Source organism: Diplotaxodon limnothrissa, linkage group LG3, assembly GCF_057381915.1.
Source record: "Diplotaxodon limnothrissa isolate DT_005_m linkage group LG3, D_limnothrissa_male_GT1.1, whole genome shotgun sequence".
In the NCBI taxonomy this organism is placed as follows: domain Eukaryota; kingdom Metazoa; phylum Chordata; class Actinopteri; order Cichliformes; family Cichlidae; genus Diplotaxodon; species Diplotaxodon limnothrissa.
In genome coordinates this window covers 5,754,320-5,781,408 of record NC_140598.1, presented here as the reverse complement: position 1 = coordinate 5,781,408, position 27,089 = coordinate 5,754,320, and the positions used below count along the sequence as shown (strand labels likewise).

General features: G+C 41.3%; 1 protein-coding gene across 2 annotated transcripts in view; it reads right to left on the bottom strand.

Annotated features, from left to right (window-relative positions):
* The window catches only part of LOC146634327 (protein NLRC3-like), a 180,231-nt gene extending 160,511 nt beyond the window's left edge, over window positions 1-19,720 (bottom strand). The window contains exons 1-9 of one of the 2 annotated variants that reach the window (XM_085376700.1): window positions 19,632-19,720; window positions 19,446-19,547; window positions 17,129-17,207; window positions 14,935-15,139; window positions 12,986-14,783; window positions 10,942-11,115; window positions 10,555-10,728; window positions 10,205-10,378; window positions 4,748-4,921 (exon numbers count right to left, since the gene is read on the bottom strand). In XM_085376700.1, the coding sequence (XP_085232826.1) occupies window positions 4,748-4,921; window positions 10,205-10,378; window positions 10,555-10,728; window positions 10,942-11,115; window positions 12,986-14,783; window positions 14,935-15,139; window positions 17,129-17,207; window positions 19,446-19,547; window positions 19,632-19,720 (2,969 nt within the window). The remainder of the gene's footprint in view (window positions 1-4,747; window positions 4,922-10,204; window positions 10,379-10,554; window positions 10,729-10,941; window positions 11,116-12,985; window positions 14,784-14,934; window positions 15,140-17,128; window positions 17,208-19,445; window positions 19,548-19,631) is intronic. The other variant, XM_085376717.1, reaches the window with a different exon arrangement.
* Between the last annotated feature and the right edge of the window lie 7,369 nt (window positions 19,721-27,089).

Sequence of the window (27,089 nt, the reverse complement as noted above, 5' to 3'; positions counted from 1 at the left end):
GCTGTGTGATGCCATTGAGAATGTTGGTTTGCCATGGAAGAGGTTTGTTGGAATAACAACAGATGGAGCGCCATCAATGACAGGGAGGAAACATGGACTGGTGGCACAAAACAAACTGGAAGAGGAAGGCGTGGAGGAGGCCATTGCTCTGCACTGCATCATCCATCAGCAGGTCCTTTGCAGCAAATGCCTGAAGTTTGACAATGTGATGTCTATTGTTGTGAAATGCATCAACCAAATCAGATCCAGGGGCTTAAAGCACCGAAGGTTCTGTGCTTTTTTAGAGGAAATGGAGTCAGAATATGGGGATGTGCTCGACTTCACTGAGGTACGTTGGCTCAGCAGGGGAAATGTATTAAAGAGACTTTTTGAGTTGAGAGCAGAAGTGAAGCCTTCATGGAGAAGGATGGAGTTAGTGTTCCTGTGCTAACTGATCCCAAATGGCTCATGGACTCAGCTTTTCTTGTTGATATGACACATGAGCTTAATGTACTGAACAAGACGTTACAAGGCCAGGGGCAACTTGTCAGTGCTGCCTATGACAACGTGAGAGCATTCTCCACAAAACTGGCGCTCTGGAAAGCTCAGCTCTCTCAGACAAACCTTTGCCATTTCCCAGCATGCAAGGCACTCGTGGATGCAGGCACACCATTCAGTGCTGACGAGTATGTTGATGTCATTTTGAGGCTACAGGAGGAATTTGATCACAGATTTGCTGACTCCAAGACACACAGAGCCACCTTTCACATTTTTGCGGACCCCTTCTCCTTTGATGTGCAAGATGCCCCTTCTGTGCTTCAAATGGAGCTCATTGAGCTGCAGTGCAACTCTGAACTCAAAGCAAAGTTCAGGGAGGTGAGTGGAAAAGCAGACAAGCTTGGACAATTTTTGAGAGACTTGAGCCCTAGTTTCCCTCGGCTTTCCCGAATGTTCAAGCGGACCATGTGCCTTTTTGGTAGCACATACTTGTGCCAAAAGCTCTTCTCCACTTTGAACTTCAATAAGTCCAAGTACAGGTCCAGACTTACGGATGATCATCTTCAAGACATACTGAGGGTTGCAACTGCTTCCTCCTTCAGGCCAAATCTGGCTCGGCTATGCGAGAGGAAACGCTGCCAGGTCTCTAGCAGCAAGGAGTAGGCAAGAGAAGCCATGTTCAGAAGAACAGTTCATTTTCTACAGTGTTCCATTCATGTTCAGAAGAAGGTTATAGAACTGTTAATACAGACATTTCAATCTAAATACAGCAGATATAGAAGACTGAAAGATACACACAAGTTCACTGACTAAAAATATCTTATTATTATTTTATTTATGTATTACAGATTGATTTATTTTCTTATTAATTCTTAATTTGTTTATTCATTTTTCATATTTTGTGTTAAAAAATAAAAATAAAGAGATTTGAGAAGATTGGAATTTTTTAACCATGCCTTTCTTGTGGAAAACCTAATGCGGCCCAGCCTCACCCAGACTCTGCCTGCAGCGGCCCCCAGCTAAATTGAGTTTGAGACCCCTGTCCTACACCATAAATCAGTAAGAGAGGGTACGACCTCTCTCATGGCCCCAAGTGGTGTGTGCATGCCAGAGCACTCTGGAAGGCACACAGAGTCTTTACAGACTACTCAGGATCAAACCTCTATCATCATGCAATCGATTATACAACTCTAAGCATATATGAGTAAATATTTCTAAGCATAAATGACAATCAACAATATAAACCTTACAGCTGGTTTTAATAACAGAATTCATTTGTTTCTCAAACGAGAAAGAGCTATCGAGAAACACTCCTAAATCTTTAGTTCTTAACTTTTCCAGTGGGCCAAGGTCAACATTATCTGCTAATGCTAAATAGGCTGCCGTTATTAACTAATGCTAATTTGACATGAATTAGCATTATGCACTAATGCTAACACTTACTTTTTTTAAAAATGTGAGTAGCTAATGCTAACACTATTTCCCTTAACTTTATAACAATGTTAACGGCTAATGCTAACACTCTTTTTCCTAGCATTATAACATCTGAGCTGCTAATGCTAAGTAGGCTGCCATTAGCACCTACGTCTAATTTAAGGCAAATACGCATTAGAACCTAATGCTCATATCGTTTTCCTTTGCTTTATAACAATGTGAGCAGCTACTGCTAAATAGCATTAGCTAATAACAGCAGTCTAATTTAATGCAAGTTAGCCTCATTTGCATTACAACGATGTGAGGAGTTAACGCTAAGTATGCTGCCATTAGTGGCTAATTCTAATTAGGGGTGAATAAATATTACCAGCTAATGCTAATATCGTATTCTCTTCCCTTTTAACAATGTGAGCAGCTAGTGCTAGGTAGGCTGATGCTAGCAGCTAATGCTAAAGCTAATTTAATGTGAATTAGCATCACATTAGTGAGGAGTTAATGCTAAGTAGACTGCCATTAGCAGGTAATGCTAATTTTAGGTGAATAGGAATTGGCAGATAATGCTAATACCATATTTTCTTGCTTTATAACAATGTGACCAGCTAATGCTATGTAGGTTGCCGTTATTAGCTAATACTAATTTGAGGTGAATTAGCATTATCCCCTTATGCTAACAATGTTTTTTCTTACTTTTTAACAATACAAGTAGCTAATGTGAACACTTTTTTTTTTTTATTGAATTCTAATTTTTCCCTTGCGATGTGAAGAGTTAATGCTAAATAGGATGCCATTAGTGGCTAATTCTAATTTTAGATGAGAAAGCATTAGAAGCAAATGCTAATACCATATTTTCTTGCTTTATATCAATATTAGTAGGTAATGCTAAGTACGTAGCCATTATTAGCTAATGCTAATTTAGGTGAATTAGCATTATCCACTAATGCTAACACTGTTTTTGCCAACTCTTTTCCCTTGCATTATAACAATATGAGCAGCTAATGCTAAGAAGGCTGCCATTATTAGGTAATGCTAATTATTATGTGTGTTAGCATTATCCGCTGCTGCTAGCAATGTTTTATCTTACCTTTTAACAATATCAGCAGCTAATGCTAACACTACTTTAATTTCAGTTAAACCTACTTAGCATTAATTAACTTCATTTAGCATTAAGAAGTTTTTGCTATAGGCTACCATTAGTGGCTAATGCTAATTTTAGGTAAATAGAAATTGGCAGCTATTGCTAATACCATATTTTCTTGCCTTATAACAATGTGACCAGCTAATGCTAAGCAGGTGCCATTATTAGCTAATACTAATTTGAGATGAATTAGCATTATCCGCTTATGCTAACAATGTTTTTTCTTACTTTTTAACAATACGCCATTAGTGGCTAATTCTAATTTTAGATGAAAAAGGATTAACAGCTAATGCTCATACTGTTTGCTTTGTAAGAATGACAGCAGCTAATGATATGAAGTCTACCGTTATTAACTAATGCTAATTTGATGAGAATTAGCATTATCCGATAATGGTAACTCTTTTCCCCTGCATTATAACAATGTCAGGAGTTAATGCTAAGTAGACTGCCATTAGGGGCTAACTCTAATTAGGGGTGAATAATTATTAGCAGCTAATACTAATACCGTTTTCTCTTTTTCCTTATAACAACCTGAGCAGCTAATGCTAATTTGATGCGAATTAGCATTATATTAGTGAGCAGTTAATGCTAAGTAGGCTGCCATTATTAACTAATACTACGTTGACGTGAATTAGCATTATGCGCTACTGCTAATACTGTTTTCTCTTACTTATTAAAAATGATAGTAGCTAATACTAATACTCTTTTCCGTTGGGTAACAACAAAGTGAGGAATTAATGCTAAGTTGGCTGCTTTTAGCGGCTTATTCTAATTAGGGGTGAATAATTATTAGCAGCAAATGCTAATACCGTTTTCTCTTTCCTTATAACAATATGAGCAGTTAATGCTAATTTGATGTAAATTAGCATTATATTAGTGAGGAGTTAATGCTAAGTAGGCTGCCATTAGCAGCTAAAGGTAATTTGAGGTGAATAAGCACTAGTAGCTAATGCCAATACCCTTTTCTCTTGTGTTATAATGATGTGAAACGTTAATATTGTTCTCAAACAACAGAATGAGAATGAAATATTGATTCTAACAGGGCCCATAAACAGCATTAGCTTAGCAGCATTAGCTTATCAGAGTCTCCATCATGGTCACACAAATCCTTAGCGGAGCAAAGTGGCCTACTTAGCAATAGCTGCTGTAGAAAGCAAAGGGAAAACAGTATTAGCATTAGCTGCTAAATGTGCACTTGAGAACAAATCTATTGTGAATTCAGCCGTGAATGTAGTGTTTCCAGTAAGCTTCCATTTCCAAATGTTAGCTGCTCCTGTCTGCCTCTTTGTCACACACACAGACTGAAATGATTCACAGCCTTGTTTCATCCTTCTGTCAGTGTCACTGACTGTCACTGTGACTGTGGACATACAGCATGGGAAACACACACATGGCTGATACTTGTATCTAAAGTTACAAAATGTTGTCTCTGTCCAAATATTACCTAACTGTAAGTCTACTTTTAATGAAACTCTCAACATGACTTATCAGTTATCATTAATGTTCCTGCAAACAGACTCCTTGAAGACCCCCTACATAAATATCCATGTACTATCCAGCTAGACTAGTGTGTCTGTCCCTGAAAATATTCCTGCATGTGTGATTGTTCATGTCTCATCTGCAGGAAACAAACAGGAAGTGAGTGAAAGACACAGGAAATGATTCCAGCTCTTCCTCCTCTATCAGACATTCTCTCCATACCTGAGAGTGTCCAGTCTCCAGCCTGGATCCTTCAGTCCAGCCGACAGAAGCTTCATTCCTGAGGGACCTGGATGATTGTAGCTCAGGTCCAGCTCTCTCAGATGGGAGGGGTTGGAGGTCAGAGCTGAGGCCAGAGAAGTACAGCCTTCCTCTGTGATCAGACAGCCTGACAGACTGCAGACACACAAAACAACAATCCATCTGTTATCCATCTCTATAGCAGCATAACTAAGTGATGGTTCAGGGTCACCTGATCCAGCTCTAACTATAAGTTTTATCAAAAAGGAAAGTTTGAAGCTGATCGTCAAAGTAGAGAGGGTGTCTGTCTCCTGAACTCAAACTGGGAGCTGCTTCCACACCCAGTCCAACATAGCCAGGCTTTCTTTGCTGCTTTGACAAAACCTCAAATCCCAGTCAGAGATGGTGAGCATCATCACAGTGATGATCATTTCTCTGTTAACCCAGGCTTTCTGCTTCAGGATCTGTGCACGCTCACAGAACAAGGAGACCTTTAAACATCATTTCACTAAATGGATGGACTGAGCTCAGCCTACAGATGAACTGGATAAATAAAGATTTGAGCTCAGTGTGCTCAGTGTTCCTGTCTATTCCTAACATATTCCTAACATGATAGCTGCACTTTAGAGCTCTAAAACTGGAACTGACACATATTTAAACTCTACATGTTACTCAGTACATTCAGTTCTGACACTCGCCCACAGTCCAACAAAGGAAACATGGAGATCACATCAGTTTGTCACCAAAGTCTAATTATTCCAGAGGGCAGTGTTGATACAACTAAAGTTATTTTTAAGCAAAGTAGAGTTTTTTATTGTCGCAGTACTTCATGTCTGAAGTATCACTTAAATGCATTACACGCTGTTGATGGCAGCAAACAAACCACCCAAACAAACAGAGGTGGGAGGCTTGGGCAGACTACGTAGGATCAGCTTGTGGGAGGAGTCAGGATAAAACCAAAGAAAGACAAGCTAACAAACACCACAGTGAAGTGAGTAGCTACAAACTGCAGGCTGATTAGTGTTGTTGAAGAAGTCGGTCTGAGGAACGTTCTTAGGATCAACAAATGACGGCATGTATGAGCCTCCCTCAAGACGCACCATCACAAGAAGAACACATGAGCTGTAGAAAAAGGAGAGACTATGAAAGCCACGGCGTTACAACGTGCACCAGCTGTTGGTCTCTCTGGAGACTACTGGGCGTGGCTGGGTAACCATGGTTACTTGGGAGTTACAGTACATGATATTAATGAAGAGTGGGAGCTGCGTTCTATAGCAAACAATTTGTTATGAGGTAATCAGCTGATCTTAGTTTAACCGGAAGCCCTTCACAATAATTGCAATGCCTTTATTTTGTACAACTACCATCAGTTCGTCTGTACTGATGGTAACTTAAAGTCACACTAATGTCGTTTAGTTTCTATAGTTTATGTAGTGGAAGTATACTACAGTACCCTGATCACTGATAGGACAGATTTATGTAGATATACACCTTTGTGTTTAACATTACTGCATTATAGTACTGTGATCTTTGTCCTTATATATGGCTATATTAGCTATACTGATGTACGTACATATAACTGGATATGTAACTTATCTATTCATCTTATTTGTCATGTATTTGTATTGTGTACTTCCTTTTTGTAAGAAACCACACACATGATCACAGCCGCAAGAATCAATCAGTGAAAGAATAAAGTGTCTCAAACCAAACCTTAAGCTCTTTATTCCACATGCTGGGATCATTTGGCCTTCAGTGGTGTTCTGGCTGACACACTGGAGTGAACGGAGTGCTAAAGAGTGAATCGGACACACCAGTGTCATCTCTGATATCTCCACTACATTTAATCGTCCTTCAGCTTGTGGCTGCCGTTAGCTGGTCTGCTAGTTAGCTGATTTGCTATTTAGCCGGTGTGCTAGTTAGCTGGTGTGCTGACCAGCGAACCAGTAGGTTACAAGATGAGCTTGTCTGTCTGATGAGCCAGCTCTCTCTGTCTTGGTCATTTTGTCCTTGGGCAAAACCTAACCTACCACTACAACTGTAGCTTACCTCCACCAGTGTGTGAATGTGAGAGTGAATGAATACAGGGAGTGCAGAATTATTAGGCAAATGAGTATGTTGTCCACATCATCCTCTTCATGCATGTTGTCTTACTCCAAGCTGTATAGGCTCGAAAGCCTACTACCAATTAAGCATATTAGGTGATGTGCATCTCTGTAATGAGAAGGGGTGTGGTCTAATGACATCAACACCCTATATCAGGTGTGCATAATTATTAGGTAACGTCCTTTCCTTTGGCAAAATGGGTCAAAAGAAGGACTTGACAGGCTCAGAAAAGTCAAAAATAGTGAGATATCTTGCAGAGGGATGCAGCAGTCTCAAAATTGCAAAGCTTCTGAAGCGTGATCATCGAACAATCAAGCGTTTCATTCAAAATAGTCAACAGGGTCGCAAGAAGCGTGTGGAAAAACCAAGGCACAAAATAACTGCCCATGAACTGAGAAAAGTCAAGCGTGCAGCTGCCAAGATGCCACTTGCCACCAGTTTGGCCATATTTTGGAGCTGCAACATCACTGGAGTGCCCAAGAGCACAAGGTGTGCAATACTCAGAGACATGGCCAAGGTAAGAAAGGCTGAAAGACGACCACCACTGAACAAGACACACAAGCTGAAACGTCAAGACTGGGCCAAGAAATATCTCAAGACTGGTTTTTCTAAGGTTTTATGGACTGATGAAATGAGAGTGAGTCTTGATGGGCCAGATGGATGGGCCCGTGGCTGGATTGGTAAAGGGCAGAGAGCTCCAGTCCCACTCAGACGCCAGCAAGGTGGAGGTGGAGTACTGGTTTGGGCTGGTATCATCAAAGATGAGCTTGTGGGGCCTTTTCGGGTTGAGGATGGAGTCAAGCTCAACTCCCAGTCCTACTGCCAGTTTCTGGAAGACACCTTCTTCAAGCAGTGGTACAGGAAGAAGTCAGCATCCTTCAAGAAAAACATGATTTTCATGCAGGACAATGCTCCATCACACGCGTCCAAGTACTCCACAGCGTGGCTGGCAAGAAAGGGTATAAAAGAAGAAAAACTAATGACATGGCCTCCTTGTTCACCTGATCTGAACCCCATTGAGAACTTGTGGTCCATCATCAAATGTGAGATTTACAAGGAGGGAAAACAGTCCACCTCTCTGAACAGTGTCTGGGAGGCTGTGGTTGCTGCTGCACGCAATGTTGATGGTGAACAGATCAAAACACTGACAGAATCCATGGATGGCAGGCTTTTGAGTGTCCTTGCAAAGAAAGGTGGCTATATTGGTCGCTGATTTGTTTTTGTTTTGTTTTTGAATGTCAGAAATGTATATTTGTGAATGTGGAGATGTTATATTGGTGTCACTGGTAAAAATAAATAAATGAAATGGGTATATATTTGTTTTTTGTTAAGTTGCCTAATAATTCTGCACAGTAATAGTCACCTGCACACACAGATATCCCCCTAAAATAGCTAAAACTAAAAACAAACTAAAAACTACTTCCAAAAACATTCAGCTTTGATATTAATGAGTTTTTTGGGTTCATTGAGAACATGGTTGTTGTTCAATAATAAAATTATTCCTCAAAAATACAACTTGCCTAATAATTCTGCACTCCCTGTAGTGGGATTGTAAAGGGTCTTTGAGGGTCTCGAAAAGCGCTATATAAATGCAATCCATTATTATTATTAAGAGCATCTTTAGGCCTGACTGTGCTCATCCTTCCTCCAACCTCTCCTTACCAAAGATAACAACTACATCAGTATTAGCTCAATAACAATTTCTGCAATTCAATTGTGGATATTCATTTTTAAACCTTGTGTAAAACGATAAAACCTCAAAGTCTGAGCATTATTCTTTGTGCAAACAGCTCTTGCAGGTTCCCCCGGACTTAGGTTATTTTTATTATTTAATTACTTTCCTTTAAGCAGCTGTTCAGGCTACTAAACTCATCCCAGAAATAACAAGTGACACCATTAATAGTAGAGGTGGGAATCACCATACAACTCGCGATACGATATTATCACAATACTTAACGCACGATACGATATTATTGCGATTTTTTAAAATATTTTGCGATATTTAAATTCTGCACATAAAGGTAAACTTTATCAATATTCATTTTATCTAATATCAAAGTCTCACACTCAGTCTTTCTCTCATTTCAGTCAGTTTTATTGTTGACAAACTGAACGGTTTGTATTACAGTCTAGTCCAACTTAACTGAATGCAACCATCTGGTACAATTATAGCTATTCTGAACTATGCAATTTATGAAAACTATGCAGCCCCTTCAGCAACTGAAGAATTTGAAAGTAAATTTAAAAAAATATATAATTTTACATTAAATAAAAAAGTTTCAAACTTAATTAAAATTAAACATGTCTTAAATTAAAATAAGTAAACTGTCATGTTTATTGCTGCCAAAAAAAAGTTAAACACATTTGGACAGTGAAGGAATGTCAGGATTGTTGCTCAGAAAAAGGATCAACATGCTCTGAAGTCAACATGCTCTGACTCCAGAGCATGTTGACTTCAGAGAAAAAATTGTTTGTAACAAAATATCGATTTCTGCTGTCCCTGTATCGATACATTATTAGCAAACAAAATATCACGATACTACACAGTATCGATTTTTTCCCCCACCCCTAATTAATAGTGGAGCTAACTTTAACAGGTGAAACTGATTTGACCTATAAGGCTACTGCAGTTACTTCTTATCAGGTTTAGTAGGGAAGACATCTGGATGAGGTAGTTAGTAGTATGTAGTTAGTACCGGGCGACTCCCCTCCCCCACATCGGCACCAGAACCCTGTATTATCTACAGGGTAAGACTGCCTGTTTTATCAAACTATGGCCATTACTACTGTGATCATTTGCAGCCCAGTGTGCCGCTCTCTCTGCTGGGATGAACCACTGGAGCTCACCCAGTCATCCCTTTCTTTCTCTCAAGAAGAAGTGAAATAAATATATTTATTATGTTACGAGTCTAATATTCTTTAAATCAAACTGTAATGAATAAATCAAGCAAGAAGATTTGGTGGCTCCACGTGTTGTAGAAGAAAAGATAAACATCTCATTTTGAGAAATCAGCCTTTAAAATTAAGTACTGTGAATAAAAAACAAACAGCGAGCCAATCAGCAGTCGCCAATATCCTCCTAATTTCATTCACAAAGAAATCAAATATATATATTATGGGCCCAAAGGAGCCTAAATCTTTAAATTAGGCAGTACGTGAAGTATTTTTTTAAATAAACAAAGACATGACTATAACAACTTTTAGTAATTCAGAGTCCAATTATCCACTCAAATGTAAATAAAAGTTCACTTGACAGCTGTAAAAGTTACCTGTTTATACAATAATATAATTCACATCTCAAATGATCATCTGTGGAAAAGTTTGAATCCTGACCTGAGAGTTTCCACTGCACACTGTGAACTCTTTAGTCCAGCGGACAGAAGCTTCACTCCTGAATCCTGCAGGTCAGAGTTACTCAGGTCCAGCTCTCTCAGACTGGAGGACTGGGAGCTGAGGACTGAGCACAGAGCTTCACAGCTTCTCTCTGACAGGTTACAGCCACTCAGTCTGAAAAATAAAAGACAATCTATAAAACAAGTACTCATGTAGAGTTTGTTAATACATTTCACAACATTAAATGTTGACTTTCTATTTTTAAAGGAAACATAAACATACTAAGATACAACATCATATGTATGAACTTTAATTAATAATTCTAAAAACTAAATGTTTTCTGATCTGACCTCAGAGTATTCAGTTTACAGTTTAAACGTTGTAGTCCAGCAGACAGAAGCTTCACTCCTGAATCCTGCAGCTTTCTGATACTCAGGTCCAGCTCTGTCAGACTAGAGGACTGCGAGCTGAGAACTGAGGACAGAGCTTCACAGTTTTCCTCTGAGAGTTCACAGATGTTAAGTCTGAAGATAAAAACATGAATAAAGATTGTTGTTAAAGTGTAATCAGGGTGCAATAGCTTATTGTCTTGTGCTGAGCAGGTTAGTATAAGTTTACCTTAACTTGGAAATGAATAAAAATGCTATGAGACAAGGATAACTGGATAAAGATATAAACAAAAACAAACATCAAACACATAAACAAACAGAACTAAACATAATACAAATTGATCTGACCTCAGAACATTCAGTTTGGCATGTGGACTCTCCACTGCAGCAGACAGAAGCTTTACTGCTGAAGCCTTCAGGCTGTTGGTACTCAGGTCCAGCTCTCTCAGACTACAGGACTGGGAGCTGACCACTGACAACAAATTTTCACAGCCTTCCTCTGAGACGTTACAGCTGCTCAGTCTGTGAGAGAAAGGAAAAAAACAAACAATATATGTGATCAAATTAAATTTGTTTATATGTTGAACCCTTTTTTTTAAAAATTTATTTAAACCTATGAGACTATGAGTGCTACCAGTCCAGTGCACATGATTGGTACCTTGATGGTACCTTGCTCAGGGGTACCACAAGGTAACTATTCGGTGGATTCGACCCCTGACCTTATGATCATGGGGCGACCACTCTGCCTACTGAGCTAATAATTCTGTGTACACTGTCATACAATATTAACTAAAACAATTATTTTAGAAAATTTTAGTAATTCAATAATCATGCTCATTACCTGTATATTGTGAATAACACTGGATTTTAAACACTAGCTGTATAAAACTCTTCCTGTTAAAGGTGCGTATAAAGGAAATGGCCATATTTTGGAGCTGCAACATCACTGGAGTGCCCAAAAGCACAAGGTGTGCAATACTCAGAGACATGGCCAAGGTAAGAAAGGCTGAAAGACGACCACCACTGAACAAGACACACAAGCTGAAACGTCAAGACTGGGCCAAGAAATATCTCAAGACTGGTTTTTCTAAGGTTTTATGGACTGATGAAATGAGAGTGAGTCTTGATGGGCCAGATGGATGGGCCCGTGGCTGGATTGGTAAAGGGCAGAGAGCTCCAGTCCCACTCAGACGCCAGCAAGGTGGAGGTGGAGTACTGGTTTGGGCTGGTATCATCAAAGATGAGCTTGTGGGGCCTTTTCGGGTTGAGGATGGAGTCAAGCTCAACTCCCAGTCCTACTGCCAGTTTCTGGAAGACACCTTCTTCAAGCAGTGGTACAGGAAGAAGTCTGCATCCTTCAAGAAAAACATGATTTTCATGCAGGACAATGCTCCATCACACGCGTCCAAGTACTCCACAGCGTGGCTGGCAAGAAAGGGTATAAAAGAAGAAAAACTAATGACATGGCCACCTTGTTCACCTGATCTGAACCCCATTGAGAACAATTATTTTAGAAAATTTTAGTAATTCAATAATCATGCTCATTACCTGTGTATTGTGAAGAACACTGGATTTTAAACACTAGCTGTATAAAACTCTTCCTGTTAAAGGTGCGTATAAAGGAAATGAGCTGAAATGCAGACTTCATGGAGAATGTTTGCTGTCAGCATATATCAAAGACAAAGCAGAGATCCATCCAGTCTCTTCCACTAAGCCCACAGAGGGACAGACAACCACTCTCACTCACACCTGCATGAAGTTTGGATCACCAGGTAACCTAACTGCATGTCTGTGGACAGTGGGAAGAAACTGTAGAGGACCCAGAGTGAACCCACTGTAATTCTGTGATAACACTGGTTATGGAAGCCTTACAGTTACATATGGTTACTGACAAGAAACACGACCTTAGAGGCAATTTCAGTAATGAAGACCGAGTTTCTCCCTCCATACAGGATGAAAACATGACAGCACAGCAGAGATTTATATTTAAAAAGGGAGAGTGTGCACTGAAAGTGAGATACAAACTTGAACTTAAATTATGAACATCAGAAAAAGATGTAGGTGAAGTCTGTGCTTTAGAATAAAACAACCAAACTCCTGGAGTTGGAGACAAATGAACAAGCTGAGGATAATAAACCTGTCAGAGGGGCTGAAGCATCAGAACTCATGTTCTTATAGGCTGGGTCTGGATTGTCCTTTGATAAGAGTTACAGAACAAAGTGTGTTTTAGAAATGCTGGAGTGAAACATTAAAACTACCATATATTTACTGAGTGACTGATGATCATTTAATTTACTATTTTAAAAAAATGTTACAGTGCTCTTTGAACTCAGCATTTCTGATTTATTTCCCATGATTTTAACAATGAAGCGATGACAACATGTTTACTCACAGAGCTTTGTTGGAGGCTTTGACCACTGGCAGCATTCTCAGAAGAGCCTCCTCTGAAGCAGAGTATTTCTTGAAGTCAAACTCATCCAGATCTTCTTCTGATGACAGTAAGATGAAGGTCAGAGCTGAGCACTGAGCAGGAGACAGTTTACCTGTGGAGAGACTTCCTGAAGTCCTGTATTGTTGGATCTCCTCCACTAGAGAACGATCATTCAGTTCATTCAGACAGTGGATCAGATTGATGCTTTTCTCTGCAGACAGATTCTTACTGAGCTTCTCCTTGATGTACTGGACTGTTTCCTGATTGGTCAGTGAGTTACTTCCTGTTTGTGTCATCAGGGCTCGTAAGAGAGTCTGATTGGTCTGCAGTGAAAGACCCAGGAGGAAGCGGAGGAACAAGTCCAGGTGTCCATTTGGACTCTGTAAGGCCTTGTTCACAGCACTCTGGTAGAAGTGTGTCTCTGCAGATTCTCCTGTTTCAGACTTCTTGGATGTTGTTTGTTGTTGTTCCAGCAGATTGAGTCCAGAGTTGATGAAGGTCAGATGGACATGAAGAGCAGCCAGAAACTCCTGAACACTCAGATGGATGAAGCAGAACACCTTGTCCTGGTACAGTCCTCTCTCCTCTTTAAAGATCTGTGTGAACACTCCTGAGTACACTGAGGCTGCTCTGATATCGATGCCACACTCTGTCAGGTCTGATTCATAGAAGATCAGGTTTCCTTTCTGCAGCTGATCAAAAGCCAGTTTTCCCAGAGACTCCATCATCTTCCTGCTCTCAGGACTCCAGTGTGGATCTGTCTCAGCTCCTCCATCATACTTGACCTTCTTCACTTTGGCCTGAACCACCAGGAAGTGGATGTACATCTCAGTCAGGGTGTTGGGCAGCTGTCCTCCCTCTCTGGTTTCCAGCACATCCTCCAGAACTGTAGCAGTGATCCAGCAGAAGACTGGGATGTGACACATGATGTGGAGGCTTCGTGATGTCTTGATGTGGGAGATGATCCTGCTGGCCTGCTCCTCATCTCTGAATCTCTTCCTGAAGTACTCCTCCTTCTGTGGGTCAGTGAACCCTCTGACCTCTGTCACCATGCCAACACAGTCAGGAGGGATCTGATTGGCTGCTGCAGGTCGTGTGGTTATCCAGAGGCGAGCAGAGGGAAGCAGTTTCCCCCTGATGAGGTTTATCAGCAGCACATCCACTGAGGTGGACTTTCTAGGGTCAGTTAGGATTGTAGTTTTGTGGAAGTCCAGAGGAAGTCGACACTCATCCAGACCATCAAAGATGAACACAACCTGGAAGTCTTCAAAGCTGCAGATTCCTGCTTCTTTGGTTTCAGTAAAGAAGTGATGAACAAGTCCCACCAAGCTGAACTTTTCCTCTTTCAGCACATTCAGCTCTCTGAAAGTGAATGGAAATATGAACTGGATGTCCTGGTTGGCTTTGTCTTCAGCCCAGTCCAGGCTGTATTTCTGTGTTAAGACTGTTTTCCCAATGCCAGCCACTCCCTTTGTCAGCACTGTTCTGATTGGTTCATCTCTTCCAGGCGAGGCTTTAAAGATGTCTTCTTGTCTGATGGTTGTTTCTGGTCTGTCTGGTTTCCTGGATGCTGTTTCAATCTGTCTGACCTCATGTTCATCATTGACCTCTGCAGTCCCTCCCTCTGTGATGTAGAGCTCTGTGTAGATCTGATTCAGGAGGGTTGGGTTTCCTGCTTTAGCGATGCCCTCAAACACACACTGGAACTTCTTCTTCAGCTTAGACTTAAGGTTACGATGACAAACAGCAGCTGGAAGTTCTGAATAATAATAATAAAAATACAACTTTAACAATCATATTTTACAAAATGCTGATGACAATTTCTGACCCACTGAGAAATGACTGAACACACTGGTGTCACAAGTGTCTCATTTATCCAGCAGCTTAAACCTTTAGATAAATCCTCTTACGTCTCTGCAGACGGTCAGCCAGCTCCTCCTGCTTCATTCTCCTCAGGAAGTCCACTGTGATCTTCACAAATGCCTCTCTGCTGTTTCTCCTCTGCTCATCATCCTCCCTCTGAAACTCCAAGCACTGGGGCTTATTTGGATTCAGAGCCTTCTGGATCTTCTTCAGCTCGTTCTTCACAAAAGTGATGATGTTGTCCTCCAGCAGCTGGAACAGAATACTTTATGAATGACCCACCACTCTGAACTTTAGTCCACACAACATCCACTTCTTTACGATCAAGGGGCATATCATCCGCGAACTCTTTACCAATTATAGGTTTGACTTTATCTGATTAACTGAGACTTTGTCCACAACTCCATGATCCCAAAACGTTGATGCTGTTCATATGAATGCAGCGATTTCAGTGGGAGAAACATTTCACTGGTGTTCAGAGCTGAACTACCAACAGGTTGATGATCAAAGCCAGAAACTTGGAGATGTTTCAGGTGACTGAGTTGATCGTACAGACAACTGGTCTTAAAGGTTCACTCTGTTTACACATACAGATCAGTATTTAAGGTTTGACTCTCATCATCCACTGGGGCACAAACTGGGCGTCATCAGGACACTACAACACAGAACAAACACCATCCCCACAGACACAGCAGCCAGCGAAGCAGAAGAACTTCACATCAAGAAGGTCCTGAGTAAATGTGAACGCTGGTTTGAGGGCGGAGTCAAGGAGGCCATTTATGTGAAAAGGAAAGACCATCTCTGAATGGAGGAGGGGCCTAAGGGTACATTTGTCACCATCTTACATGCTGTGATTGCAGCCATTCCCCAGCTCTCTGTGAACTGGACTCATGACCATTGATCAACAACCATTGATCAATGGTCCTGACAATATGCGTACCAATGATCAATGAACTGACCTCCCAGCCCATTGTTCCTTCAGTGGGCTGGTTTCAGTCATACAAATGTCCTGTTTATGAGATTGAAACCTGCAGTCAGCTGAGACTGAAGAAGTCACCTGATGATGATGAAACGTTTCTCCCACTGAAAACATCCAGATGAACAGAATCAAGCTTTTTGGGATTTACGTACCTGGATGATTGAGCATCAAGACACAACTCTGTGACTTTTCTCAGATGAATCAATCCTCTCCTCCAGCTTTGTTTACATCTACCAGCCCTGTGGCGCTGCCCAGGGAAATAATCTATGTGAGAGGTGGAAAGTCATACAGGTGTCTGCTCCTGCCTTCAGTTATTTTATCTACTGTGTGTCAACTGGCTGAACCTCCTCCAACTGTCTACTGTCTCCCTAAACTCAACAATGACTTAGTGATCTATCCATTCTCTGACCAAAGACATCCTGCTGCAGGAGGTTAACATAGCAGCCAATGATGATCCCACTCACTGTGAACAACACATTTGGACCTGATTTGCTGCTCTGGTTTACACGTGAACTTTGACTGCTGTCACCAAGTTGAGAGGCTCTACAGAAAAACTGGACTTGTCCATAAAATGATGTATAAAAATCATAAACTACATTATAAGGACAGCATTGCTCAATCAACTCTAATTACTATGACCATGTTATCTCTTCTAACTAAGGTACAGACACTCAAACTTGCTGCTTTCAGTGAGAAGTCAAATGCCTGAATATGAGCTGGAAGCTGCTGAGAGTCCTCCTCCTTCCCGTGGGGTTTACTTTCTCTACTACTTTCACTATAAACACGCCCCTTTCATGCACCTGCAGAGGGCCACCAGCAGATGGAGCTGTCTTAAACAAATCCACTTGGATAGTTAGCTGTAGATGATTTTCTCAGTATGATTGTAGGATTTTGAGTAATTCTTTAGATTTATTTAAACTCTTATATTGTGCACAAGTGTTGAGCGACCCATAATTTCTCTGTACTTTTCATAAGAGCAGCCAGACTTTCAGCTAGTTTTTCTTTTTTAAGAGCTCAAAGTTATTGAAGAAACAGTTATTCAGCTTCATTCCCACTGATCTCGACTACAAACTGTTTCACTTTGGTTTCTGTTTAAAGCCTCGATGTTTAAAACGTTTCCCTGTGATCACATTTGCACCGTCTGATTTCAAAGTTTGTTTTCTTTTGGTCGTTTAGTCCACAGAGTCCTTGGTGTTCTGAAAGGGACCTATAAATAAATGCATTATTATTAATAATAAAGTAGTTGTTGTACATGTACAGACCATAAATATGGAGTCCAGCTGTGTTTGATGCTGCTGGGCAGACTGACCACTGGGAACCTCTGAGCTCTGCTGGTCCACTCTGTGGAAGAACCATGAAGGATTAGATCAACACAGGATAAAGATCCAGGAGTTTCTGCTCAAATAACTTCATCTGAATCAAGTCTGTCAAGTTTTAGACTCTCAGATTGTGAAGATATATTTTCTGTTTTCTATGAACTTTCTTTCATCAGTGATGGAAGTGATGATGCTGCAGAAGCTCAGAGGAAACTTTGAGAAAACTGTGATGAACCATCAACTAATGCTCTCAGGAGGCCAAAGGTCCCTGAATGTAACTGTGCAGTAGATTCATCGAGTGTTTGAAACCTGACCACTTCCATATGTTTTCATTCTAACACAAGAAGTCCTTTTCTCATTGCTTTGATTTGAGTTTTCATTTGAGTTTTCTGAGTCTCGTATTTGGAGTCGAGTCTAATCAATGATCTGACAGAAGAACATTAAAAAGGATTTAGCAGTGCTGTCAAAATTAACATGTAGGGTTAGGGTTAGGGGTTCATCTGTTATCATGATTAACATGATAAAAACCTTTAACACGACACATCTGGAGAGCAGAACGACTCAAAATCCCTGAAATGTTTCTATCAACGCACTTCGGGCAGTTTGTCCGAGTAGAGTTACCTTTGCACACGTGCAGATGTGCAGCACATCTGTTAGTGACGGCAGCTGAACCAATCAGCTCAATATGGAAGATGACAAACACACACTGACCTCCCGATGGAAAGTTTGAGTATTAAAAAAATAACAAGACGGACCAGCCGACCAACATGAAGGATTCTGCACATCGTGACAGAAGGAATTTTCTTTTCACCGAAGCACTTCCAGCTTAAAATATCACAACAATGCAAAGCACTGATGACACAACTGCCAAGTGGACAAACTGCAGACCTGTTAGTGTTGTTAATAACATAGTTTTGGTTCCTCGTGTCAAAGACTTGAAGAAGAGTGACAGAGAGTGTTAGACTGCTGCAGGATCAGTGCCACCTCCACAGACCTGTGAAGAAAATGATTGTTTGACAGATGGGCTCAGATTCAGGATCAGCTGAGGAGTTTGTGGCTGACAGAATCCTGCAGGTACAGAGCAGAGCCCATCATTAGCATGCAGGACTGTCCCTGGGGGGGTCGGCTCATTCAGGAGGTTAATCAATGTTTACATGTTCAATAAACATGTTAAGTGTGTAAATTTGCCCTTTTCTCTCGAGTCTGTTTGCTCATGAAATGAACTTTGATTCGTTTACATTAAAAATGATGTTTAATGGTGATTCATCCAAATGAATCCACAGTAACCCTGTGATGAGTCTGATTAAACATTTTCATTAACAGCAGTAACATAGATTATATATTATTATATATTAGTGCACACTTAGCTTTTAGTATATATGTTTGTTACAAAGTTGTATTTACAGCAGAGAAGCTGAGTTAAAGACTGAAAACTATTCAAAGTCTCTTTGAATTGAAGCGTTTAACATTCTTTGTGTTTATTCTGCATTGACTTCATTATATGGTGTAAACGTCTGTTACAGGCTTAAATATAAAGTTGGAAAAATGTAACTGCAGCTATTGATCAAGTAATTGTGATTAATCAGGATTAATGACAGAAGATTGTGTCATTAATTAGTCATGTTTTAATCTACTGACAGCACTAGTGTTCACTCTGGTGCCTCCAACTGTTTTACGCCCTTTCAACACCTTCGTGGTCAAAAGTGTACACGCACAAAATCTACAATAAAATCCTCATGCAGCAATAGGACAGACACACAATCCATTTATCTCTGTGTCTCAAACACACACACGTGTATTCAAAGCCTCGATTTGTTCATATTTCATCTGTTGTGTTTTTATCTTCAGCGTTTTCAGTGTTGCTGCATTTACACCAAAAATGTTTCCATTGATGAATCAGATTGATTTGAATGTGTTTCATCCATACAAATCCCTCCCTGGTGGTCACATGACTCTATAACATAACAGGAGTCATGTGACAAGAGTTTCATGCTGTAAAATGTCAAAATGGTTGAATGTGGTGGAGTAAAAATGTGAGATATCAGCTACTTTTCTTCAATATGAAATGTTTGCAGGGCCTGACAGGAAGTGGACGGACGCTCTGATCACTTCCTGTTTGCTGAAGTGGGTTTTCAGTTGTTTAGAAACCAAAGGCTTGTTTTAAAAGACAGTTTAAATGGGACTGAGGGAACGACGTGTTTGTAGTTTATATCCAACAACATCAAGCAGTTAAATCAAAGAGCTCATGTTGCTAACAGCTCACCTCTCTGCAGCAGACACAGGCTGGACTTTAAAATCAATGAGACGACCTTTAGACCCATCACTCTGTAAGGACACAGAGCTGGGTGGAGGTCCAGGCTGGTTCCTGTGAATAATGATGCAGCAGTGATGTGAGTGCTGAGCTGTGACATGGAGAAGAGTCATGGACAGTTAGAGATGGTCATCTCACCTCTGAGCTTTGGTCTGGCTCTCATGTTCCCCACACAGAGTGCTTTTAGAGGGAGGGGCTCCCTCCTCTCTGTCCTCACACTGATCCATGCTGCTCAATTCAGCTCACACACACTTTCTACCTGCAGAGGAAACACAAATCATTCATGTGCACATCAGCTGAAATCCTCCTTTCATCATGTGTGCTGTCCAAATATCAGCTGCTTCTTTCCTGCTTCATCTCAGTGTCAGCTGGATGCAGTCAGACAGCAGTGTGAGGCAGAGGAAGCTGCCATCAGCTGCTCTGCTATCAGTCCACTAGATGGAGCCTGAAGCACACACGATGCATTCACTGACACACACTGATTCACTGTGACTGGAAGCTTCAGTCAGTCCAACACGTGTGAACAACATTTTAAACATTTCAGCTGATCCAGGATTCAAAGAGGATCAGCAGAGTTAAAGCTTCACACTAATTCTTGCTGCTGAGTTTGCAGAGAACTGCACACACACTGATTCACTGCTAATGAGAAGCTTCTTCCATCCAGTAATTCATCATCCATCAGCTCTGCTGCTGCTCTCAGTCCTGGACTCTGATCACAAACTAAAAGCAGCTTTTTAACTCGTGTCTGTAAGAACTCTTAGTGTTAGCTTAGCGTTAGCTTAGCGTTAGCTTAGTGTTAGCATGCTGTGTGCTAGCTCAGCGTCAGAGCTCTACAGGTGTCTCGTGTGTAAATATTAATCACAGTGACAGTAAAGGAGGTAAAGGGCTGTGACGTCATCACGTACGCTGCGTCCTCTGTGGGCTCTGAGTGAACTCACAAAGTACAAACTACAAGTACACAAACACGAACGTAGCTCAGAGTGGCGGACACACTCGGCCTCGTTGGTCCAGCTGTGAGTCCGTTACCGTGAACTATGGAGCGGCAGATTTGTGCTGAACTAAGCTGCACACAGCTGATGTTAGCCAGGAAACATTACACACTGACTTTAATGGAGAGACCGGAAATACAAACACACACAGTTTGTTGTGTGAAGAAATCAAACACGAGCTGAACAAACAGTAAAGTTCCTAAAGACAAACTGTTAAAGGAGGAAACAAAGCAAACTTACAGTTTCTTCACACACCAACAACAAGCTCCACTCCACACCTGGACACTAAACACGGACACACAGGTGAGCTGCTTCCTGGAAGGAGGCGGGACTCCACCTGAAACTCAGCACAGGTGGGAGGGGCTCAGCTCTGTGTGTGCTGATGTGTTAACTTTAAAAATATGCCGTCTGACTGCTCAGACTGAGTCAGAGTAAAGTTCACATGCTGACGTGTGGAGACATGAAACCTTGTTGTAGCTGCAGGTGTGAACACACTGATCCCAGATCAGCTCTGCTGTAGTTGTAACATGAACATTTCTGCTGCAAAGCTTCAAATGTTCAGCATGTTTCTCTGTTTCCAGTCTATAGATCCAGTCACACTTTCTACCTTCACCTGTGCAGTAAAGACTGAGAGCAGAGCTGAAAGCAAGCGTCCAATCAGTGAGCAGCATCAACACCTGAGCTTCATTCAGACTCTGTTATTGAAGATGTTGTTGGTACAAAGTTCATCTGCTGCTCACATGAATCCATGAAAGATTTATTTCACTGAATGTTTCTTCAAAGCTCATTTCAACCTGTTGAAGTCATGAATGAAAGTGCAGACTGAGAGTGGATCACATGATGTTTGAGGTGTGTCATGTGACATGTTCAGTATTGTCACACATGTCTAGATTGTCCCTGATATCATAACTGCTCAAACACTGATGATTATATTTGAAGAATTATTCCTGATGGCAGCAAAGTTTGAATGGAGCTCTCTGTCTGTGCTGATTTGTCGCCCTCTGGAGGTCAAAGCACAAACTGCATGATGTCACTGTAACCACCACAGAGACAGGAAGTGTTTTTATGACTGAAACACTGAAATGATGCTAACGGCTGTCGTTAGGCTCACTGACAGCAGTGCTGATGTGTTCATGTCAAACACTGGCTCAGGTCAGACTCCTTCATCCTTCTCCAGCGTGAGGCCGCCCTCAGACCCACAGGAGCTCTGACCTTTGACCTCCTGACCCTAATCATTTTAGTCTTGTTGCATCTTTAAATGCAAATCCATCCAAACTGTAGCCGAGCAAAAGAAGCTGGAAGTTGTTCTATGAATGATGTTGTTGAAGGAGCTTGGAAAGAAAAGCGTCTGGACTTCTTTAAGTTGCTTGATGAGGGACATGGACGTCTTAATGCCCACTCACATCCTGGGACATTTGATCACAGGAAATCACATGATAGGGTGGGGCTAGATCTCACAATGGGTTCACTCAAAACCTTGGCTGATTGAGACCCACACCCGTTCTCACACCGTGGCTCGTGTGATTAGGTAGAGGATCAACAGGGGCTCATGTCCCTGAATTTAAACTGAATCTAAACACACCGTGCACAATGCCAAGTTAGATAATGGTTAAAAGAACAAGATAAGAATAAATAAAAAGATAAAATAAGGATAAAAAATAACTTAAAAAAATAAAATAAAAAGATAAATAACTGCAAATAAGTACAAATAAGTAACTGAAGACACGTGTGGTCTGCAGATGTCGATGTACATGGATGTACATGGAGTTTAATGTGCAAAATGAACTTAGTGTGCAAAGTGACCTGATGTGCAAACTGCAGTTTGAGGTCGGTCAGCTGTTCAGGAGTCTGATAGCAGTGGGGAAGATGGAGTTGTTGAGTCTGGATGTTCCACATTTCACACTTCTGAACCTTCGTCTCGAGGGCAGAGGTGTGTCTCTCCTCTGGACTCTGTGATGGTAGCTGCTCTGCAGAGAGGGCAGCGGGGTCCTGATGATCTTCTCCACAGTTGTTATCACTCTCTGCAGGCGTTTGCGGTTTGCAGTAGTGCTGCCGTACCATGCAGTGATGCAGCTGGTCAGGCTGCTCTCCACAGTGCAGCTGTAGAACCTGCTGAGGATCTTGGCCAACATACCAAATTTCCTCAGCCTCCTCAGGAAATACAGCAGCTGCTGAGCCTTCTTGACCAGCTGTGTGAGTTTGAGTCCCTCACTGACTCAAACTCCTTCAGTGACACTTGCAGCCTTGCAGATTAGTTTGCTGATCCTGATGCATCTCTGCAGCTGATGCTGTCCCCCAGCAGACAACAACAACATAGATGCTCTCACTAGTCCACTTTACCCTCTAATCACATCTCTGACATCTGCAGGTTGCTCCAGCAGAGACTCTTGTGCAATGCCAGGTGTTTGTGTTTGTCTGTAGGTACACATTAGATATGACCATAGACGCACACACACAAGTGAACACAGCAGCACAGATGGTTTCCACCTGCTTCCCTCTTTCTTCACACAACTGTGAGGATGATGAAGAGGTTTCAGGACGAGGTGGTCAGCAAGCACAGGATAAAGCAGGGCCATGAAACTCTCTGGTGCAGCAGATGTTTAATCAGACTCAGCTTTAGGCTTCTTTTCCCACCTGGCAGCAAAGTAACAGCTTCACTAATGTGAACAGTCACAATGTTAAACGTTTCTATATTTTCATATATTTTTATCTGTTGATGCTGCAGAATAAAGTCTGTTAACAGAGTGCAGGATGTGTAGAGCAGGTCCAGCTCTCCCTTTACTGTGTCCACTTTCATCAGCCCCTGTGAAGTGACACAGAGTGCATGTGTGTCTGTCAGCTGTTGTTTGTTGTGAAGGATGGAACAAATGAACACACACTTTTAGAGAAATCTGAAAAAGCAACACGTGCTTGGGCTCCTTCTGTGCTCGTCTTCATTAATGCTGATCTTTCTTTCCTGTTTGTTCTTTGGCACAAGCTTCAGTCTTTTCTCCCAGGGCTCCTTCACACTTAGAAACACACCTACATTCATTTATACACAAACATCATGAAACAAAGGCTTTGTAAAAGAGGACATGAGATCCTCTCTGAACAGCACATTCATATCAAACACAGGACTGAACAGGATATACTGAGTCTGTGCTGTTTTCATTGTTACTTGCTGAGTATTTTTCCAGTGTTTGAAATGTGACTCAAGTCTGATTCTTCTACTGTGTGTGAACTCTAAGCAGCTGCATTAAACAGCTGCTTTTCAAACCAGGCTCAATCCTATGACTCTGTGAATGTAAACTTTTGTCACCTGCATGAATAACAATCCTTGATCTAGTCAGGACTGCAGTGCTCCTGTGATCCCAGCTTATAGATGGAGGCTAGCATGAGAGGCTCAGCAGCTAAAGCAGCACACCTGGGTCTCCCAGCCTATTAAAAGCAGCCCTTTGCTTCACCTGCTTCACTAAACATTATTATTATTATTTAAGCAGAGTGGTGTGATTGATGTAGGCATTGCTGTGTGACAGGAGGACTTTTCTTGAAACAGCTCGTGTGACGTGAGCTGACGTAAAAACAGTGATGTTAGCTTGATTCTCTTGGCTAAAACTATTTTAAAAAGAGGGTCAATCATGCAAATCTGCCAATAGAAGCCAAAGTTACAGCCCCTCAGAGTTTAAAGAGAAAAGGCCCGTTTCCAACACTCGGTTGTGCAAAGGGAAACAGGCCCACAGTGCCTGAGTGTGTGGGTAATTCTTCAAATAATATTCAAAAGCAAACATTTTTAAGCATGTAAATAAAATTCAATCATTTCTGCTCTTCAATACCTAAGAAATGAAAACTGGCAGATGGTCCCAAAATGTGAAACGCCTGGCTATCTGTGCATTTAGTGCTGCAAGTTTTCACTGTTTACCTTCAGAAGCATAAATCTCTGCACAGATAATGTTCATATGTGGATTCCTGGTTTTCTGCAGTTAATTGTGACCCAAAGCGTATTTTTAAGTGGTTCCAGGCAATAAAGTCTAAAAATAAATACATCTACTTCCTTTTTCTGTGTTCCAGCCTCAGTGACTCTGACACAGTGCTGTAATATTTACACCTCTGATGAAAACAGAGTTTGTAGTTGCAGAGAAATACTCGACTCATTTTGGGCATTTACGAGCAGGAACCTCAGAAAGCCCCTCGCTGCTTCACTGGTTAAGAAGCAAAGCAAACATTAGTTCACAGTGATGTTAATTAAGGCCCAAAGTTTAGGAACGAACGTCAGCACTTCACTAATGAATGTAATGCTGATTCATGTGCTTGTTTTGTAATGTGCATGTTGTGCGTTGCTATTTCCCATATTCTTTGGCACTGATAGATGAAGAGTCTCAGGCAGGACCGAGGCTGCCAGCTGCTGACAGTGAGCAGGGAGAGAGCAGCAGAAGCTGGGCAAGAGCAGGGCACCTTCAGCCCCCTTCATCAGTCAGAAATCATTTGGGTGTCTGTGTGAAATGTCTGATTTTTAAAATCTTTTTGTAGACATATTTATTAAATGTTTAACAATTATATAGAAGAAAGACAATGTAAAGAACAAAACATGACAAAACAAAAATGAGTTGAAGTTATGAACTGTTTCTGAGAGACAAATAACACCAGGATCCTTTTTGTGTAGCTGACAGCTGGTAACTGTGCAGGGGCGGGTCTAGCAAAGTGTTGCCAGGGGGGCAGGTAGGGCATTAACAGGGAGAGGGGGGCACAAAGAAATACTTTTCTTTCTTATTCTCATTTAAAATGTCTCACTTTTAATAAATAATTATCTGAATCTTACAACAAACGTTTCCATCTGATGTAAAATGTATAGAAATCCATTATTGTACATAGTCATTTTTTTAGGGTCCCATCATAATTTCTTCAGAAGTAAGTACTGCATATGATGCCAGTGTTTCCCACATTTTCTAGATTCTGCACCAGTACTGTGTGTAAAATGCATCAAAAAGTCAGTTTGATTCTTTCTCAGCTGTCTTTCTGTCTCCTTTCACTTTTTAAAGGTTGCCATGTTAGAAAACATATTTTGCCCTGCCGTGCTGTTTATTGATGTGGCAAATGAAAGGTTTATGAAAACATATCTAAATCTGTCATCAGTAATCAGCAATGATCATGTCTCACCTCTAGTCTCTGTCTTAATGTCAGGTTTCCACCGTGTGTTGTAGATGTTCAGGAGGTTAACTCGACCAACAGTCTACTTCCTGTTTAGAATACCAGGACAGGGAGGATGGTGCAGGTTTAAGTTTATTAGACTGATGCATGTATACCAACAAGACAGCGTCCATCACTGTGACAACAGCGTTTGTTTTCATTCAAAGGCTTCATGGTTTTTCCTTTAATACCTGGGGGGCCGGTCTCCAGTCAAAATGCCCGGGACCATTTTTTGTCCCAGTCCAGCCCTGGTGTCAGATCTGCATGCAGTGTCAATGAGACGATCAACAACAGATCAGACAAAACACTCAGGCGGACACTCCTCTGTAGAAGGAAACATGGAGAGTGTGAGGTAATCAGTGCACAACATCACTTTGTATTTCAGGCTGTTTTTATATAGAACTTCAGCACCAATGTAAAAGTTCTGGTTTGAGGAAGATGAAGAACATTTTCAGGAAGGATGCCGTCTGCAAGCAGAGCTGCTTGAACCTCAGCGCTGAGGTCCAGACTACTTCCTGTGAAGCCACGTGATGTAAATCTGCTGCTGTAACTTCACAGTTTACTGAAGCTAAATGCAACGTTACCATATAATCTGTTTTCAACAAAGGTTTCACTCCGTCCGGTGTTGATGGAATGATTCAGGCCGTACTCGTCAGGCTTCCCGTCGACCACACGCATTTCAGTCACAAACCCCGTGACTGACAACAAGGGAAACAGCAGAAGAAAAGATGTGAAAAATACTGCATGATGATGATGGAGGATTAACCGCGGTGGCTAAACTGTTTCCTGTCTTTGTGGGCGTACTCACAGGGAAGTTTCCAGGCACGTCAGTCTTGGTGGCTAAAGTCTCCATTTTCCAACATGTATCGCTACAGGTGCAAAGACACAACATTAATCATCAGTGTAAATATTTTAATGCTGTCCAAACGGTGTTTGCTTTGTCTGTCCTCTCGCACTCACAGAGGAAACGAGGACGCCACCTTCAACCCATCTTCAGTTGGCTCAACCATGGCCGGACTTCCTGTTGGCTTTGTGACAGCAAACCACTTGAAATGAGAGCAAACTGCAGTCAAGCACCACTTACAGCAACATGTGGACACGCAAATGGAAAGCACTGAGAATCATACAGAAGCATAAGAGCTGTTTATTGTAACACGTGTGTGTGTGTGTGTGTGTGTGTGTGTGTGTGTGTGTGTGTGCGTGCGTGTGTGTGTGTGTGTGTGTGTGTGTGTGTGTGTGTGTGCACATTAATAACACACTGATGTATGTTAGTTTGATTTATGCTATATCTGAGAAAACAACTGCAGAATTTTACATCAAAGTTTCCAAAGCTGATGTTTTGTTGTTCACTCTGTTTTATATTCATATAGTTTGTTGTTTTTAAATCAGTGGACAAAATAAATATTATCACACAAAATCCAGGGTGAAACATAACCAAATAACC